Genomic DNA, 18,242 nt, shown 5'->3' on the forward strand with positions numbered 1-18,242 from the left:
TATGGATGTAGCTCAAAAACATTTTACTCAGTGAAAGAAGCCAGACACAAGAGACCAAATATCACGATTCCATTTATATAAAAAGTCCAGAAAAGAGAAGTGTTAAGGACAGAAATTAATGTTTGCCTGAAACAGGGAGTGGGGGTAGAAAAGGATATGGGAATTAACAGTAAATGTATGTAGGAATATTGAATAATAAGATGTTGTAAAAGTTTTTAATGGGGATAGTTGCACAACTTGTGACAAATACCAAACACTGAATTGTACATCTGAAAAGAGCTTATCAAAAAAGAAAAGAGCTTATCATATGATATGAAAATATGCCTAAAGTTAAAGATATTCAGAGGAAAACAAAAGCTGAGAAAATCACTGTTATTGGATCCAAATTAATATAAATAAAGGGGCATTAAAAAATAACCTAAAAAATGGACACACTTCAAAATATATGGGCTGCACCTGAAGAACACTTAAAAAGTTGTTTCTGTGGGTGCCTGGGTGGCCCAATTAGTTAAGTGTCCGATGCTTGGTTCTGCCTCAGGTCATGATCTCACGGTTCATGGGTTTGAGCCTGCATCAGGCTCTGTGCTAACAGTACGGAGCCTGCTTGGGATTCTCTCTCTCCCTCTATCTCCACCCCTTCCCTACTCTTCGTCCTCTCTCTCCCTCTCTCTCTCTCAACATATAAACTTTAAAGCAGTTTCTGGCATTAAGCACTTCTACTACAAAAGACAAAGATCTAAAATAATAGCTACTTTAAGAAGCTAGAAAAAGCAAATCAAACACAGTAAAAGTCAAAGCAGAAATGAAACAGAAAATGGAAGAACCATGGGGAAAAAATGGAATTTCTTTCAAAGGAGAAATATAATCCTACATAAAAATTTTCAGATGATAGAGGAGACCTTTCCCAACTCATTCTGTTCCCCTGATACCAAATCCAGAGAAGACATAACAAAGTGGGGAAAAAAGAACCATAGACCAATATTCCTTATAAACAAAATTCCTTTAATAACACTAGCACCAAATATAGCAAGACATTAAAAAGATTGCATAACATGCCTACATGAGACATCACAGAAATGCAAGGGTGTTTTAACATTCAAAAATCATATTTTGGTCTTCCCAGGAAGGTTTCCTATGACCAGCTGACAGAGGATATTTTAACAATCAAGTATGATCCATAAATTGGTCAACACAGTATGCCACTGCAAGCCAGCATGCACTACTGCCTGACTACATGCTCATTCAGGGACATCCCTGAAGGAACAATGCTAAGAAGAAACTTTCCCTTTGGGCACACCCTACATCCTTTCTGAATGGAAATGGAAGAAACCTAAGGTAACCACATATATACTGCCACACAGTGGTAACTGGTTAAGTTGGTTGGCTGGGGCTCAGAAGGTACAAGTATGGAAGACAAAGATAAGGAAACCTGCAGAAGAGACATTTGGATGAGCCACTGGTAATGACCATGTGAATCTTGGCATATCAATCTTGGTGATTCATCTCAATGCTTATCATAGGCATCCTCCACAGGAGTAACACGCAACCAGATGAAGAGAACTACCCATCCAGAGGGTTTCATCCTACCTCTATTCTCTACCTCTAGTGTACAATGACCCAACAATTCCAGCAATGAAACCCAGACGCATCCAACAGAAATGCACATACATGTTCATGAAATGGCACGCAGTTATTTCCCTTAGTATTAGCAATAGTTGAAAACTAGAAAAATTGTCAAGAGTAGAATGAATAAATTTATACCCTACAATAAAAATGAAAACGAATGGGGTGCCTGTGTGGCTCAATTGGTTAAGTGTCTGACTCAGTTTCAGCTCAGATCATGATCTCTTGGTTCATAAGTTCAAGCCCACATAGGGCTCTGAACTGACAGCACAGAGCTTGCTTGGGATTCTCTCTCTCCACCCCTCCCCTTTTTGCTTGTGTTATAAATACATAAATACATAATTTTAAGAAATTAAAATAAATGAACCATAACTACACACACAAAAAAATGGATAAATCTCGTACTTAAAAATTGTGCAAAAAGAAACAAAAACATACTACTGGAGTGCCTGGGTGGCTCAGTTAAGTGTCTAACTCTTGGTTTTGGCTCAGCTAAAAACTTAAATAAAAAAAAACAGCATACTATCAGTTCCATATATAACCATTAAAAGAAAAAAGCATTATTTCTTGGTTGTTGGCAAAATTAGGTGGTAAAACTACTTTAAAGATACAAAAAAAAGGAACATAGTGCCCCAAAAGTCAGGGTAGTAGTTCCTTTGGAGAGGAGGGCATAAATATTTGAGAGGACAGGAAAAGAGCTTCTGGAGTCCTGGTAATGATCCATTTTTGCACTGTGTAGCAGTTACACAGGTATTTTATCAGAAAGCCTGTAGCTATATATCTTGGTTTTGTACACTTTTAGGTCTACACTTAAAAATAACAAGGTTTAGGGGTGCCTAAGGTGGCTCAGTCGGTTAAGCATCCAACTTGGGCTCGGGTCATGATTTCACGGTTTGTTAGTTTGAGCCCAGTGTCAGGCTCTGAGCTGTCAGCACAGAGGCTCAAAGCCTGGAGCCTGCTTCAGATTCTGTGCCTCGCTATCTCTCTGCCCTCTCCCGCTCACACTATGTCTGTCTAACATAAACATTAAAAACATTTTTTAAGAAAATAACAAGGTTTAGGGGTGCCTAGGTGGCTCAGTCAGTTAGGTGTCCAACTTTGGCTCAGGTCATGATCTTACAGTCCATGAATTCAAGCGCCACATCCGGTTCTACGCTGACAGCTCAGAGCCTGGTGCCTGCTTCAGATTCTGTCTCCCTCTTTCTCTACCACTCCCCCACTTGCACTCTGTCTCCTGCTCTCTCTCAAAACTAAACATTAAAAAAACTTTTTTTAAATAACAAAGGTTTAAAAATGCTAATAGCTAGTAATAGCTATTATTATGACCAATAGCTAATAATGACATGCATAGAATGATCTAGACTAAGGATGCCATTCTCCCCACCCTAGCGATCTCCTTTTTCATTTATTTTTTGGTTCTTGAGGTTTGAGATTTTATTCCCTTTAATTTTGAAATCCCTAAAGTAGATATCAGAATTTCATTACATTTCTCTGTTCTTCTCTAAACAGTCTCAAGGAATAGCTTATTGAATTCATAAGCTATACATAAGCTTCATACATGTAATTTTTAAGAAGCTTTACTGAAATATTCAGGGGTCATAAAATTCACCTTGTTCAAGTGTACAGATCAATAAGTTTTAGTATATTTAAAGAATTGTGTAACTACTGTCACCATTTAACTTCTGAACATTTTCAGAGCCCCAAAGAGAAACTCCACACCCATGAGTAGTCACTTTCTATATTCCCAACTCCCCTCAGGCCTTGGCGATCAAAACAAAATAGGGTGATTGTACTGAGTCAGTTGTGCGTGGCTGTACCATGTGGCCTCTAATTTCCTTCCTTGTAGGTCTAAGTTCCCTAGCATATCTTTGAAGAATCAGGCTTACAGGTCATTTTTTAAAATTGTTTTAGTGTATATTTATTTCTGAGAGAGAGACAGAGCACAAGCAAAGGAGGAGCAGAGAGAGGAGGAGACACAGAATCTGAAGCAGGCTCCAGGCTCTGAGCTGTCAGCACAGAGCCTGACGTGGGGCTCAAACCCAGGAACTGTGAGATCATGACCAGAGCTGAAGTTGGATGCTTAACCTACTGAGCCACCCAAGCGCCCCATCACAGGTCATATTTTTAAAGTCTTTTTCCAACTGGTCCCCCAATCCCAGGAAGTAAAGTGCACGGTCTTCTGTGGTCCTAAAGCACCTTATTATATACCTTTATTACATACCATGTACCATTCTTTGTTATAATTACTAATGTGCTTCCACCACTATAATGTAAGTATCTTAAAAACCAGAATTTGACTCGTTTTTGTATCTCCTATATCTAACACAGTTTGATGAATGAATGTACCATATAGAAGAGTGTAACAAGATTATAAAAGATAAGGTTTTAGTACTAAGGAGAAGATTTTCAGAGATTATCAATATGTTCAAGGACACAGAGACAAATATATTATGAAATAGCATTATAACATTAGTCAATAACTGATCACTTTGTGATTAATGAAAAATTATGAGAAAACTAAGAAAATACATTAAAACCATTACATAAGATGTTAATGTATCATCAAAGGGGAACTTCTATAAGAACCTTAAATACTCTTAGTATGGCTATCATGATATAACCTAAGAAAAATTCTGGAAGTCAAATGTAGAAAATAAATATAATGCGGGAGACTCTTAAAAAGTTGAGAAATATATCCAAATTATAGGCCAAATAAAAAGATTTGTAATTTTTAAAACTCCAGCATTCCTTCAAAAGTGAAAAAAAATGAAAAATTAAAAACTGTTTTGAGAATTAGAAATACCTTTAAAGAGAAAAAAAATTGTGCCGAGTGTCTGAGTAAGGACTAATTTTGGTTAAAGGAAATGTTAAAGTGAATTCAATTTTTCATCACTATATGCACAAGGTATGATTCTGTTAATGCTATATTGCCCTTTTAAAACGTACTCATTGAGATTTTAGCAAACTATATTTATAATGTTTTACTGTGAAAAAGTAACTCAAAATACTCAATATACAAAACAAAAATAATTTCCCTTGAGCGTACACAACTAGAACAAAAGTTTTTAAGCAATAGCAGAGTTAAATACACATATAAAAGTCAGAAAAAGTTATAGGGGTGTCCGGGTGGCTCAGCTGATAAGTGTCCAACTCTTGATTTCAGCTTAGGTCATGATGTCACAGTTCATGAAGAGTTCGAGCTCCACATCGGGCTTCGCACTGACAGCATGGAACCTGCTTGAGATTCTCTCTGTCCCCCCACCTCTTTCTGCCCCTCCGCCACGCTCAAAAGAAATAAACTTAAAAAAAATAAAAGGGGGGCATCCGGGTGGCTCAGCAGGTTGAGCGTCCCGCTTCAGCTCAGGTCACAATCTCGTGGTCTGTGAGTTTGAGCCCCACATCAGGCTCTGTGCTGACAGCTTGGAGCCTGGAGGCCCTTCAGATTCTTTGTCTCCGTCTCTCTCTGCCCCTTCCCCACTCATGCTCTCTCTCACTCTCAAAAATGAATAAATGTTTTAAAAAAATTGAATACACACACATATTTGAATAATGCATACGTGAATATTTTTTAAAAACCAAATCAATTATCATTTCTAAAGAATACTTTTTCTATTCTTATAAAATTTTACATGAGTTCAAAAAAATAACATTTTTTAATTTATAGGAGGTAAAGCAAAATTACAAATGAATTTAGGGGTGCAGTCAGTTAAACATCTGACTGGATCTCAGCTCAGGTCATGATCTCATGGTTCATGGAATCGAGCCCCACACAGGGCTCTATGCTGATATCATGGAGCCTGCTTGGGATCCTCTCTTTCCCTCTTTCTCTATCCCTTCCCTGCTTGAGCATGCACAAGTGCTCTCTCTCAAAATAAACTTAAAAAAATTATCAAGTATGTTTCTGAGAAAAATTTTTAAAAAATAAATTTAAAAAGTAAAGCTTAGCAATCCTCAACTTTGAAATATTTTAATCTAAAAATGTAAATGTGCTACTTCCCAAATTTTGAATCAATAGTCTATTGCCAACATTCATAAAATAACAGCTTCTACTAACTTAAATTCATACAAGTGTTTTAGAGTAGGAAAAAGCATTATTTTAATATTGACTTATCTGTAAAATCTAATAAAACTTAATCCTAAGAAAATATAAATTTTAAGATGAATACGCTATTTGTTTTTGCTTGAAAGTACTCTGAATAACTATATTACTATACATCCTCCATGTTGTAATTTTACAGTATAACAAACTAGCTAATGTAGAACAAAAATAATAATGTAGCTCCATAAAAAAGAGGAAAATGGTTTTAAATTAAGCTCTTTTTATCTTAAAAGGAAACAATTTTAATCCTTTCTTCAGTTACTTTCTAGATTGGGCTTCTGTCTAATAAAAAATCAGTTAGGAATTAACTGAAACGTAGTCTTGTAAAAACATTTTCTACAGTATTTAATAACATAAATGCTATAAATAAATTTGTGAAGTTTGTCTATTTCTAAACATAAAATACTGTACCTCAAGACACATAAATGAAATTAACAGAACTCTGAAAAACTGAAGAGGTATGAGGCCCTTCATGATAAAACTGGTACCAAAAAACACCCATTAATACTACTTTATCTTACTTTATTCATTTCTTTTGTTTAATTATCCAAATCATTAACTTTGCCATGTTTTATGGTAACAAAACAACAAAAGCAACCCAGTATTAAATAGTCACAGAAGTTGTATAAAGTGAATTCATTTTCTAATAGAAGTACTTTTCTAAATTGCACAAAATAATCTGTGAGATCTGGTGAAGTTTGGAGGAAAATGACACAAAAGTATTCAAAGAAATTCGATTACAAAGAGTAAATATTAAATTCTCTGCTCTAAAATAATCACAAGCCACAGATTAATTTGGAGCGTAAAAATATGAAGCCTCCCTGCACTGAATAAACTTTCAAGATACCCAACTTAAACTCCTATATATTCATAAACAACAGCATTTCTGGAAATTACTTCCTAACCTCAAAAAAATGACAGTATTAATACATTCAATATACATGTACAATGATAAACTGGATTCTCCATACCTAGCTTAGGAAATTTCTAAATTTCCCCAAATGTTCTCTAAATCACCAAATCTCTAGTTCTTCAAAACTATTTGGTGGACACTGACTCTTAAGTACATTTGCATGATTTTATGGTTCTATCCTGGCACCAAAACAATACTCTAAATTTGCTCAATAAATGTTTACTTGAAAAATAAATTCTAATTCACAGTTAAATACACTGACAAAATATCTACCCCCCCCAACCAAACGGCAGTGTTCTTGAATGGCACAAATATCTACAACTAATGAACAACCAAAAGTGTAAAACCAAATTTAAAAAAAGGTATGACTGCAAAATAAAATGAAAGAAAAATCCCACTGTATGATATAAAGAAAGGGAAGAACAGGATTAACTCTGACTTCTCTTCCATATCCTATTAATAAGTGCCAGTCCTAAAAGCACCCATATTTTCCTGGGAATGCAGTCCTATAGCCTTAACTCTCTATATATTTTCCATGATTTCAATGATGTCCCTACAAAGCAGCAACTGAAACAAAGGTTTCAGTCAGGAAAGACACTTGAAAAATACAGATAATGGTAAAATATTATCTAATGACTGTGGAAACACAAGCAAAGAATGGTTTATCAAATGTTTAAAATACTTTAGGAGTGAACCACATTTCCTAAGTAATCTACAAACAAATCATCACAATTCCTGGTCACATAGAATTTCTGTAGTATTCTAATCATTGTCTTCTAGGGAAATAATTTGAACAATCTAGATGCCTTGAAGATACCTTTAATATTAGAAATTGTCATATGCTTACCACTTTTATTATATATTTGGAGCATCTACAACAAAACAGTAATTATTCGGTATCCTATGTATTATTTGTTGCCAGACTGATACATAGAGGATCTGAGCTTTCATCTCCCTTCACTGAAACACAAGCAAAAAAAGTAATAATTAATATGCTGTAATATAATTTTCCAAGCATTATGGGTCTAATTCATAGTCAAGATTTTATTTTGAAAATACCTTCTATGAACAGAATTTTTTTAGTTAACAATTTCTAAAAGTCACAATTGAAAAAGGTAAAGGAGGAGTGAAGTATGGCATAATCAGATTACACATATACTATAATATATACATATAATTGTACATAACAACTGAAAAGATCTTTTCTTAAACAATCACTAATACATACCCATTTTGGAAAAAATACATATAGCCTGTTCTAATCTTTATTTAGAACTATAATTATCTCTATCATAGATCCTATCTTCCAAATAGAAATTTAACTGTTAATCTAACCATTGTACTATAAATATAGATATAGATATAGATATAGATATACACACACACACACACACACACACACACTGCCCTACATATTTCAGTTTCTTGCAGAGCAGCATCAGCAATTTTTCAAATTGCAATTTCACAAAAGATTTACAAAACAAATATATTAGAGCTTTATTGGGATGGCTGATATTTCTAAAATTTCTGAGCACTTACTCTGCACCAGATACTAGTGAAAAGGTTTTACACATTTTAACTTATTCAGTCCTCACAAGAAGCCAAATGCATAGTTATTATTTCCATATTCCAGATGAAAAAACTGAGGCACAGCCATGTTAAAAAGCTTACCTACAGTTTCACAGTTAAGAAGGGATGAAGCAGGAATTCAAACTCAAGGAGCAAGGGGCCTCACTGACCTTACTTTTAAATACCATGCTACATCCGATGCAAGTGATTCATAAGTGTGTATCACCTACAAGTCTCGTATTTTCAAAATTCAGTCTAACATTTTATATGCCTGTCAGCCATTCCCTTTGGATGTCTAGGTGTATTATTTCAAATGTAAAATGTCAGACAAAATTCTCCTCTAAAGTTGGTTGCCATTCCAAATTTCTTTCAAAGGTGTCCTCCAGTTAAATAAGGAAGCATAGGAAGGTAGCACAAATCAACATAATGCAGTACTTCATTACCAAAGAGTGACTAGATACTTCTGTGCTTTTTGAAGGGTTGCTACATTCTTTAGTTCCCATAATTATCTATTCAAGGACTTCCAGGAAAAACAAACAAGCAACAACAAAAACCTGCAAAAACATCCTGGGAAAAGACTAGTAACTTTTAAGAAAACAATCTGCAAACAAAAACAACTAGTTTGAATATTTTAATACTGATATGTTACAGTAGGGTGAAACTAGGGGAAAGTTAAGCCAATTTTCTAAACATAAGAGGCAGCAACTTCTATAATTAAAACAATACCTGGGCAAGGCAAAATAAATGTATTATACTTTGAGGTCATTTCTAACATCGTGGCATTTTTACTATATTTATTTCAAATTAAGTTTAGCACAGAATTGCTGTAATTCACTATGTATAGTCTGGCCTCCAAATACAGGAGGAATAGATTTTAAGACTTTTCACAAAGTCCAGAATTGTTTTCTCTCACAAAATAATTCAGAAAGTTATCCACAATCGTCTCTAAAACAGTGGTTCTCAACCTTCTCTGTACATTACAATCACCCAGGGGGTTTTAAAATCCTCATGGAGGCGGTAGCCTGACCAATTAAAACAATCTCAAAGTGAGACCCAGGCATCAGAATTTTTTAAAGCTTTCTTTCTTAATGTCAGTGCAAAGTATAAATTCAACAGCATGGCCATTAGAGCCACTTTTCCAGTTTCCTTAATAGGCAACAATTTCAAATATTGCTAACTTCAACCAAGAACTAAAACCATTTTGCCCTAGATTCAAAGCACGTGCAGGCAATAGTAACAAACAGCAGTGGCTACTACACTACCACTGTTGGACGAGTAATCGGGGCTAGGAGTTTGGACAGTACACAAGGCAATGAAACCATTTGATGTTTTCTTATTTTTTTGTTTTACATGGATCATGGCAAGTGTATTAGAAAATTCTTAGTCCATGAAACCATGGTTCTTGTATTTGTCTCACTCAAATTTATGATTTTTCCCTAGTGAAGATTTTTTAATTTAATGTTTGGTTGTTTTCATAATAGCTACTTTTACTTAATTCACTTACTGGTTCACTCTGTACTAGGAATGCAGGAGGTAGGATAGAGATGGGGACCAAGAGTGGGTTCTTAAGGAAAAACAAAGACGGTGGAAATAAACACATGTAAAGTAACAACAGAAGGTATAGAAATGCCAAAGTGTATGGGCTGATGGTCAAAAGCTTATAGAAAACTCTTCCTCAAATATCTAACTCCTTTCCAAAAGGCAGTATCAGTAATTAATAAAAGACTTTGGATGTGGAAACATCAGAGTTGCTAGTAAACAAGGAACTGAGATTTTTCTCTTTAGAGCCATTGGCAATTTACTTAATTTCCCTGAGCATCATTCATAAAATAGTGATAATAATTTGGGGGAGGGGTGCTTCTTCCCATTCCTGGGGTTTCCTTCCATGTACAAGTATTCACGGGTGAGGTATTCTCCTAGCCTAATACTCTGGTTTGTTCACTCCCTTACTTACACTTGGAGTAGGGCCATGCAGAAGGACAAAGGTATAGGTCAGTTTAGTCTCTTCCTCCTTCCCTCCCTTTCTTTTTTAGAGATAAACGCCTCAACCTGTAAGTTTTACATGGGTAGACCCCCAATATGGAGAAATTCGCCTCTGTGGGTAAGTCTAAATTGTTGACTTGGTGTTGGTAAACCCCTTTCCCATTGATACAAACCCACATCCATCAATACTGGTTTGGGGTGGGTTTTTTTAACATTTTATTTTTTGAGAGACAGAGGCAGAGCACGAGCAGGGGAGAGGCAGAGAGAGAGGGAGACACAGAATCCAAAGCAGGCTCCAGGCTCTAAGCTGTCAGCACAGAGCCCAATGTGGGGCTCAAACTCACGAATCGCGAGATCACGACCTGAGCCAAAGTCGGAAGCTGAACTGACTGAGCCACCCAGGTGCCCATTGGCTGTTTTGTTTTGTTTTTAATGTGATATTTTGCTCATCAATGGTTTCTCTCCTTGTCCATCTCTAAAATGGTTTAGAATTCAGGCAAAGAAATGGGTACTAGTTATTGGACTCCATTTAAACCTTAATATCCACCTACTTCATAGAATTTGGTAAGCTTTAAAAGACATCATACATCAAAAAATCTTAGCACAGTACCTAGAACATAGTAAGCACTCTACCATAACTGCTAATAACAAAATACTCAAAAATAAGAGGACCAATTTTAAAGCCTTTATCAATTAACTATAAAACACCTCAATACGAATTCAAATGAAATACTCCTTCTAAAATACATCAATAAAAACAAGATCCCTCCCCTCATTGAAAGAATGTAACCGGCTATAATACTAGAGATAATATGGAATAATAGGTTTATAGTCAGAACAAACATTCATTAAAAGCAGGGAACATTTATAGCCTACGAAATCCTCAGTAACTAATCCATACAGAAAATAAAATACAATGTGCATAAGCAAAATCAGATAACATAAAATATTAAAATTTATTATAGAATCAGTTTGACATCTAAAAAATTTAAGAGGAAATATGTTCAAGTCAGTTTATACTATAAATTTAACTTTATTAGCAATATGCTAAAAGTACACTCAAAAAATCTAAATAAAGATATATTTCATCTGATAAACACATAACAGAAAATTGGTTCTCCAAAATGAGCCCAGGAGCTCACTAATAGCAAGATTTATTAACTAGAGATCTATGGGCCTTTAGTTTTGTGAAACCCTTGAAACTATCTATAAAATGTCATGTATGTGTACATGCACATATGGTTAAAAATTCTCTCCACTTTCATTACATTCTCAAAGGTTACCATTCAAAACAGGAAAATATCCTCAAGTATCATTTTATAATTAAGTAATCACTCCCCGTTTATCCATTTATTGATTGTCTAGTGAGCTTCTTGCACTATGATTTTTTCAATTTGGATAATCTTAGCATATAATAAACTTTCAAGGAATAAAAAACAATATACAAAAAAAGCTGCTTTTTTTAAATAGGTACCTACCTTTTAAGTGTTCCTCAGATATAATTTTTTCATTAACACACAGTGCTTTTATCCTTGTTCTCAAATCCACTGTGTTATTTTCTTGTATTTCTTCAGTTGGTAGTTTTTCAAAAATGTTTTCAATGAAATTAGTGTTATTCTTCAAATCATTCAGTAGTTCCCAAAATGAAGCTGCTGTACATGTATCAAATGTGATGGTACTTCGGGGATTATGTTTTCCAATGTCAGCCTTCCTCAGAGTTAAATTTCTAGAATATAATCGCATACTGATATTGCTTTTCCTCAAGTTCTTATAGACCTCTTTCTTTATGGTTTTCTCTTTTAGTTTTTGTTTCTCAGTGCATATACAGCTTGTATTTTCTCTTTTGTAGCAATTTTGATCTAACAATGGGAAAACAGGCTTACTCTGTAATTGATACTGGATTTCAGTAGATCCACTAGTACTAACTCCATCATTAAGATGATCTGAATCTTTAGAATATACTGCAAAACCAGATACAACCAATATATCTGCCAAACTGTTTTTCTCATGAATGACATCTACTTCCAGTTTTGTTTCAAAATTATACCTCCTCAACTGAAAAACTAAGCCTGGTTTACTTAGCTGATCTTGAAAAAAGCTTTTGGCTTCTTCACTCCAATGCTTCCCCTTAGCAGGTAAGATACCACCTAAGATACAAGGATAACTTAACCTTGGTAAATTCAGAAGTTCCACAGGAACAACTTTGAGATTTTTTGTATCTGAATAAGGTATGTAAACAGAAAATCCATAGTCGATCAACACAAGTAGTAAAGACTGATTAGAGACTTCAGAAATTTCTACTCGATTCCACTGATCTTCCAGTTCATATTTGAACAAACAACTAGCACCAGGAAATATGCACTCTTGAGGCACTGTTTGTAAGTTTTCTGGTAGATCAGAAAGCAACACAAAGAGAGATTTCATTGTGTCAAAGAAATCTTCTAACTGAACACAGAAATCTGATGGATCAGAAATAGCAGTGGCAATACCAGAATACCGCTTTCCATTTTGGAGTTGGGCCCAAGTATATGATCTTATTGTACATGACACAGGAGACTTAGATTCCGTATTAAAAATCGTTTCTGAAGATCTAAGTTTGTTTTCAACACGAACTGTATTTAAATTTAAATATTCAAAAAGTAACAGGCCATCTACCAAAATGTCTACTTCCCACACAGAGTCTAAATATTTCAGGAAAAGAATATTTATTTCCAGATGACCAAATAAACACACAATAGACTCAAAAGACCTGTTTCTAAAATTTTCAAACCAAATCCATTTACAAGCCACAGCTTGTCTTGGAATATTTCTTATTTCATTACTAAGCACCTTGGTATTACCTAAAGGTACTATTTCATACCTACCACGATCTACTAAAAAAACAAGCACTTTATCATCAACACACTTTTCTACTTTTGATCGATACCATTTCAAGGTTTTTTTAGATTTTGCCAAGCACTCTAGGCCTTTTTTAATAGTTCCCATTGATAAAGGTTTTTTTACTTCTTTAGTGATTAATACTGTTAAATCTGATAAGATTTTTTTATTTTTTGATAACTTCACATAAAATGTCCCACTTTTTGAGACATAAAGTATTTCAGCCTTTTCCAGTTGGCCAGGTTTTAACTCTTCAAAAGGAATATTACCCAGCTGTTGGTAGGGTGGTTGAAGGATCATAGAACCTTCATATTCATTTGATCTTCCTTTCTTAATTTCATTATCCTCACCAGAACTCACTTTTTGAGAGAAAACCACTGGCATCTGCAATCCTGTTTGCTGAAGTTTTGAACATGCTGTCCATTTCAGTAGTTCATTAATAACAGATGTTCCATCACAAATGATATTTACTTCCCATTTCTGCTCATGCTTTTTCAAAAATTCACATGCAACTGTTTTGTTACTTACTCTTGATGCAAAATAATCCACAGTTTTACTGTCCCATATTTCATCAGGCTCATTCCACTTGACTCCACTAAGAAAAGAATGGATTCCTAGCTGAGGAATTGTTAAAAATTCCCTCTGAAATTCATAAATTTTTGATGTGCTTATTACCGCAGTGTTACCATAGTCAATAAATTCCACTTCAAAAGAATTTCCTGGCAAATTTTTCTTAATGACTGCTCTGTAAATGGCATGGTCACCAGAGTATTCGGCAACTACAAGGTCTCCCACCACAGGCTTAACTGATTTTCTCTCTTTCACTATCTTTGTTCTTCTTTCATTTAGAGCATCTGCAAGTCTGATGATTACATTTTCATTATCAACAAGCTGAATATGGAAACTTGCTGGATTACTGACACTAGAAACATATCCTTTAACTTTGGCATTCAAGTAAATTTTGGGTTGAGGAAGATCCTTGATCTGTGGTCTAGTAAGATTATATGGGTTTTGAAAGTCTGCTTGATTTAATTCTTGGATAAAAGATGGTGATACAACCCTTACTGATTTCTGGCCCACATCATTTTCATCAAGAGTATGTGCAGATCCAGGGACAATTTTTACACCTTTATTTTTGAATCCATCACTCAAAGACTTCACTTTGTTTTTTGACACAGGTTCAATTTTAAAACAGGCCGATGGTTTCAAAAGCTTGGCATATGTACTTCTGGGATTCATTAACTGATCTGTTTTGCTTTCAGAATATGTTACATGAGTCTTATTTATATTATTGGGATAGTGGTTTTCTGTTTTGCCTTTCAAAGAAATAGTAAGTCTCTTATTCTCACTTATTTTATGACCCTTTTCCACACAGCGTGCTTGATCACAATGTTTTTTTCCATAAGCATGAAGCAACATTTTAATTTTCTGATTTATATGTTGATATCCATCATATAATTCTACACCAAGCTGGCCATCTGACTCCCTGGACAATATTATTGCCCTTAATCGTTTTCCCAAAAAATTATCTTTAAACCAGCTATTGATTTCTGCTGGAACATCTACATCTCTAAGATCTGACAAAAAACACTTAATAGCTTGCATAGGTGTGAACAGCAACTCTGGAAACTGATCTGAAATAGCCTTCAATGTACTTCCTTCTACTAATTGCTTATTTCCAAAGTCCACAAAATAGACCAGAAAGTCAGTTAATGAATCTGTTGGCATTGTTAAAGCTCGATAAAAGAGACCATCCTCTACATACTTAGATATGCACAGTCTCATTTTACTAGGATCATATTTTGGACAATTTTTGAGATTACTAATCTCTGTGATTTTTGTTTCTATCATCTCCAGGTCTTTATTATTTCTACTAAGTTGGCAATAAAACCTTCTGGGACTATATATGTGAGATATGTATATTTCTTCCTCACTTCCAATTTTTATGTTAAAGGAAGAATAACAGTAACTGTAAAGACTAACTGAAGATGGGAATGGCTTTGATAATGTAGTATACTGTGCAGAGCCATGATTCATAAGAAATTCTTTCGCACTAGTAAGTGGAGATTGCAAATCCACTAAGTGACATAAAGAGTTTGGATGTGTAAGAACTAAGGCATAAATGGTGCAAGTCAATCCTTTAGATGAAGAAATAAAATTCCCAAAGTCTCTGCATGCTTCTCTTGTCCAACTGAATGATTTACAACTAATGGGTTCAACTAAATGATTAAGACTACATCTGAAGGCTTGGCTTTCTAACATAAGAAAATGTGGGTTAATAGCACAAAGATCTTTAATTAAAACTCTTTGCTGGTAACCATAATCAACAAACACTATGTCAAATTCTTTTCGTGATACTCGAGTCAAAACAGCAGCTCTATACCACTTCCCATCTTTGGAATACTTAGCAACACAAGCAATCTGCCCAATCTGATAAGAATCTGAATGAATGCTATAGTAATTCTGAATTTGTTCCATTAGTAATTTTAGGTCTTCTAACTTACATTGAAGCTGGCATGAGAAGTCACCTGGGCCACAATAAGAAGAACACTTAACTTCAAGGACTGTTCCTGGTTTAAACATATATTCTTTATAAGGTCGTGGTGACTCAGTCCCCACAGACAAGGTGAAAGGATTTTTTAAGTCTGAGAAATTAACAGCTGGGGTTTTTACCAAAGACAAGCTACTTTCTTTTAGCTTATTTGAATGGTAAAGTTTAGGTCTTTCAAGAAAGGCAGATAGGACTTTAATATTAACTTTGTTTTTAAATTTTAAATTTAACACTGAATATTCACTTGCAGATTTGGGATAACACTCTGGCTCTACTTCCCAATATTCTGCATATCCAGCTTGTAACATAAGAGGGACAACATCAATAATTTCTGAGGCTTCAATACTCTGAATATTTACAATGTATTTGTCATCTTTTTTTGCTAGAACCTGCAGCAAAATTTCTTTGTTCAAGACAATTTTTTTAAAATAGTCAATTGCTGCCTTCACCCATAAATCTTCAATAGGAAATATATGTGCAAGTGAACAGCACATGGCTAAGGCAGGCAACTCACAAAACTCTGGAAGCAAAACTTTTACATCAAAAAATGGTATGGAATCAGTATTTCCATAATCTAAAAAATAAACATTAATCTTACAGCCATTAATTTCAGTGATGACAGCTCTGTAAAAATGTCCATCCTTGCTGTATCTAGCACAACAAAATAATCCAGGTTCTGGATTTCTTAGAATCAGTTCACTATTTTCACACAAATCATAAAATTTGTTTATATTTTTCATTATATCTTGAAGTTCATTCTGATGTTCATTAGTACGTACCCAGAAATTTGATGGGTTTAATACATATACTACAAAAGCTATATAGGCAGCCTCTATCTCCATCTCTACAGTTTTAATAGGAAAACCTACTTTCAAAGAGTTTTTATTTAGATAGTCTATTGACAATTCAGTATTTCCAACAAAACACTCAACTGCAAAGCCATTTACATCAGCAGCACTATTCTCTTTAAACATACTAGAAATTTTTGATTCAGACACTGGACAGATTACTTGTGTGCCTATAGTCTTCAGCAGACACTTAGAATTAATTGTAGACTCCTGAGTTTGTAGTGTTACATAAAACAAATGTTCATCTTTATTGAACCAATCGATGTGTGCATATACTGTTTGTCCTAACAAGGCTTGTTTAAATACACTCAATTGAGATTTTCTGGCATCTCTATCTGGACTGTTTAAATATGTCAGAGAACATGGAAATGAAAATAATGGTACTAAAATAAAATCCTGTTTAAGTTTCTTTACGTGGATTGAAGGTATAGCCTCAGTACTGCCATAATCCATGAACCAAATTTTCACCTGATTATTGGGCAAGAGCTGCTGAAGAATTCCTCTATACCACTGTCCATTTCTTCTTTTGGCAACACAAAGTAGTCCAAAGTTATCACATGTGGGACTACTTACTTGACCGGTAGCATCATAATGCAAAGTCATACACGCTGTTAAATTTTCTAACTCTGGAATCCATTTAATTAGTTGACAATAAAATTTACTTGGGCTCAATGCAGAGGATACCTTTATACTTTCAATACTGCCTACTGACAAAGATGGCTGCAAATTATCCAGAACATGTTGAACATCAACTGGAGGATCATTCTTACTTAACAATTCAGGTCTTCTATGTTGTAGTAAATCGGGCATTTCTTGTGGGAATTCTTTTAACATTTCCACAATAAGACGAAATGAATCCCCATCAATAAGTCTGCCTAATTGTAACTCAAGAACCTGGGATATAATTTTTGGTACTTCTAGAAGAGTCCTTTGAAGAGGCAACACAGCTTGCACACAACCTTTCACTTGTAGTCCAACTAATGACTTAAAATAATTCAAAGCTTTAAGAGGCCATCTTTCCCCATTTGGTAGTATGTTGGCAAAAATACCAAATATTACCCGTGGTGGTAGCTCAAATAAGTTGCCACAGGCTGAAGCAACCTGTGTACTATCAACTTTTAGTTCTTCTCCGTGATCTATGAGGAGCACTGTATAGAGTTCATTTTTCTTTTCCATGACTCTTCCTCTCTGCCATTCTCCAGATACTCTTTCTTCCACCAAACAAAATTCATCAATGTCCACATTAGCTTTTACTTTTGGAATATGCTGAATTTCCCTCTGTAATATGTGGTAGTCAAACTCACATTCAGCATTATTTCTGCCTTGAAATTTCACTAGAACGTCCTTAGGAAAACATTCTATATGTGATATTGTCAGATCCATGTCTAAAAACATTGGTAACAGAGATGTGGAATCCATTTTCTAAAAAGCAAATAATAAGTACTAATTAGCTTCTGCACAGGCAACTATCACAACTAAATGAAATTTGCCACATAGAGACCTGAAACTAGCCTTATATAAATTTGGTATGTAGACATAAACCTTAAAATCATTATATGCCTGTATTTATCAAATTGAACATGTTGGTTAAAAAAAAAATTTCGTTAGACAAGATGGAGACAAAACATAACTTCACTGCCTTCTGCTTTTAAAAAAGTCTACTGAAATAACTGAGAACATGAAAAAATAGGAAATATGTATATATATATAATATATATTATAAATATATTTATTTTTATATATTTTATATGTAATATATAATATATATTATATAGCATA

General features: G+C 34.5%; 1 protein-coding gene across 1 annotated transcript; it reads right to left on the minus strand.

Annotated features, from left to right (window-relative positions):
* Positions 1-7,518: 7,518 nt before the first annotated feature.
* Positions 7,519-17,882, minus strand: TDRD15 (tudor domain containing 15). The gene is made up of 2 exons (XM_030309060.1): positions 11,666-17,882; positions 7,519-7,595 (listed from the first exon to the last, which is right to left on the minus strand). The coding sequence occupies exons 1-2, from the start codon at positions 17,880-17,882 to the stop codon at positions 7,537-7,539; spliced, it is 6,276 nt and encodes a 2,091-aa protein (XP_030164920.1). The 3' UTR covers positions 7,519-7,536.
* Between the last annotated feature and the right edge of the window lie 360 nt (positions 17,883-18,242).

The sequence above is a fragment of the Lynx canadensis genome, chromosome A3 (assembly GCF_007474595.2).
Source record: "Lynx canadensis isolate LIC74 chromosome A3, mLynCan4.pri.v2, whole genome shotgun sequence".
NCBI lineage: Eukaryota > Metazoa > Chordata > Mammalia > Carnivora > Felidae > Lynx > Lynx canadensis.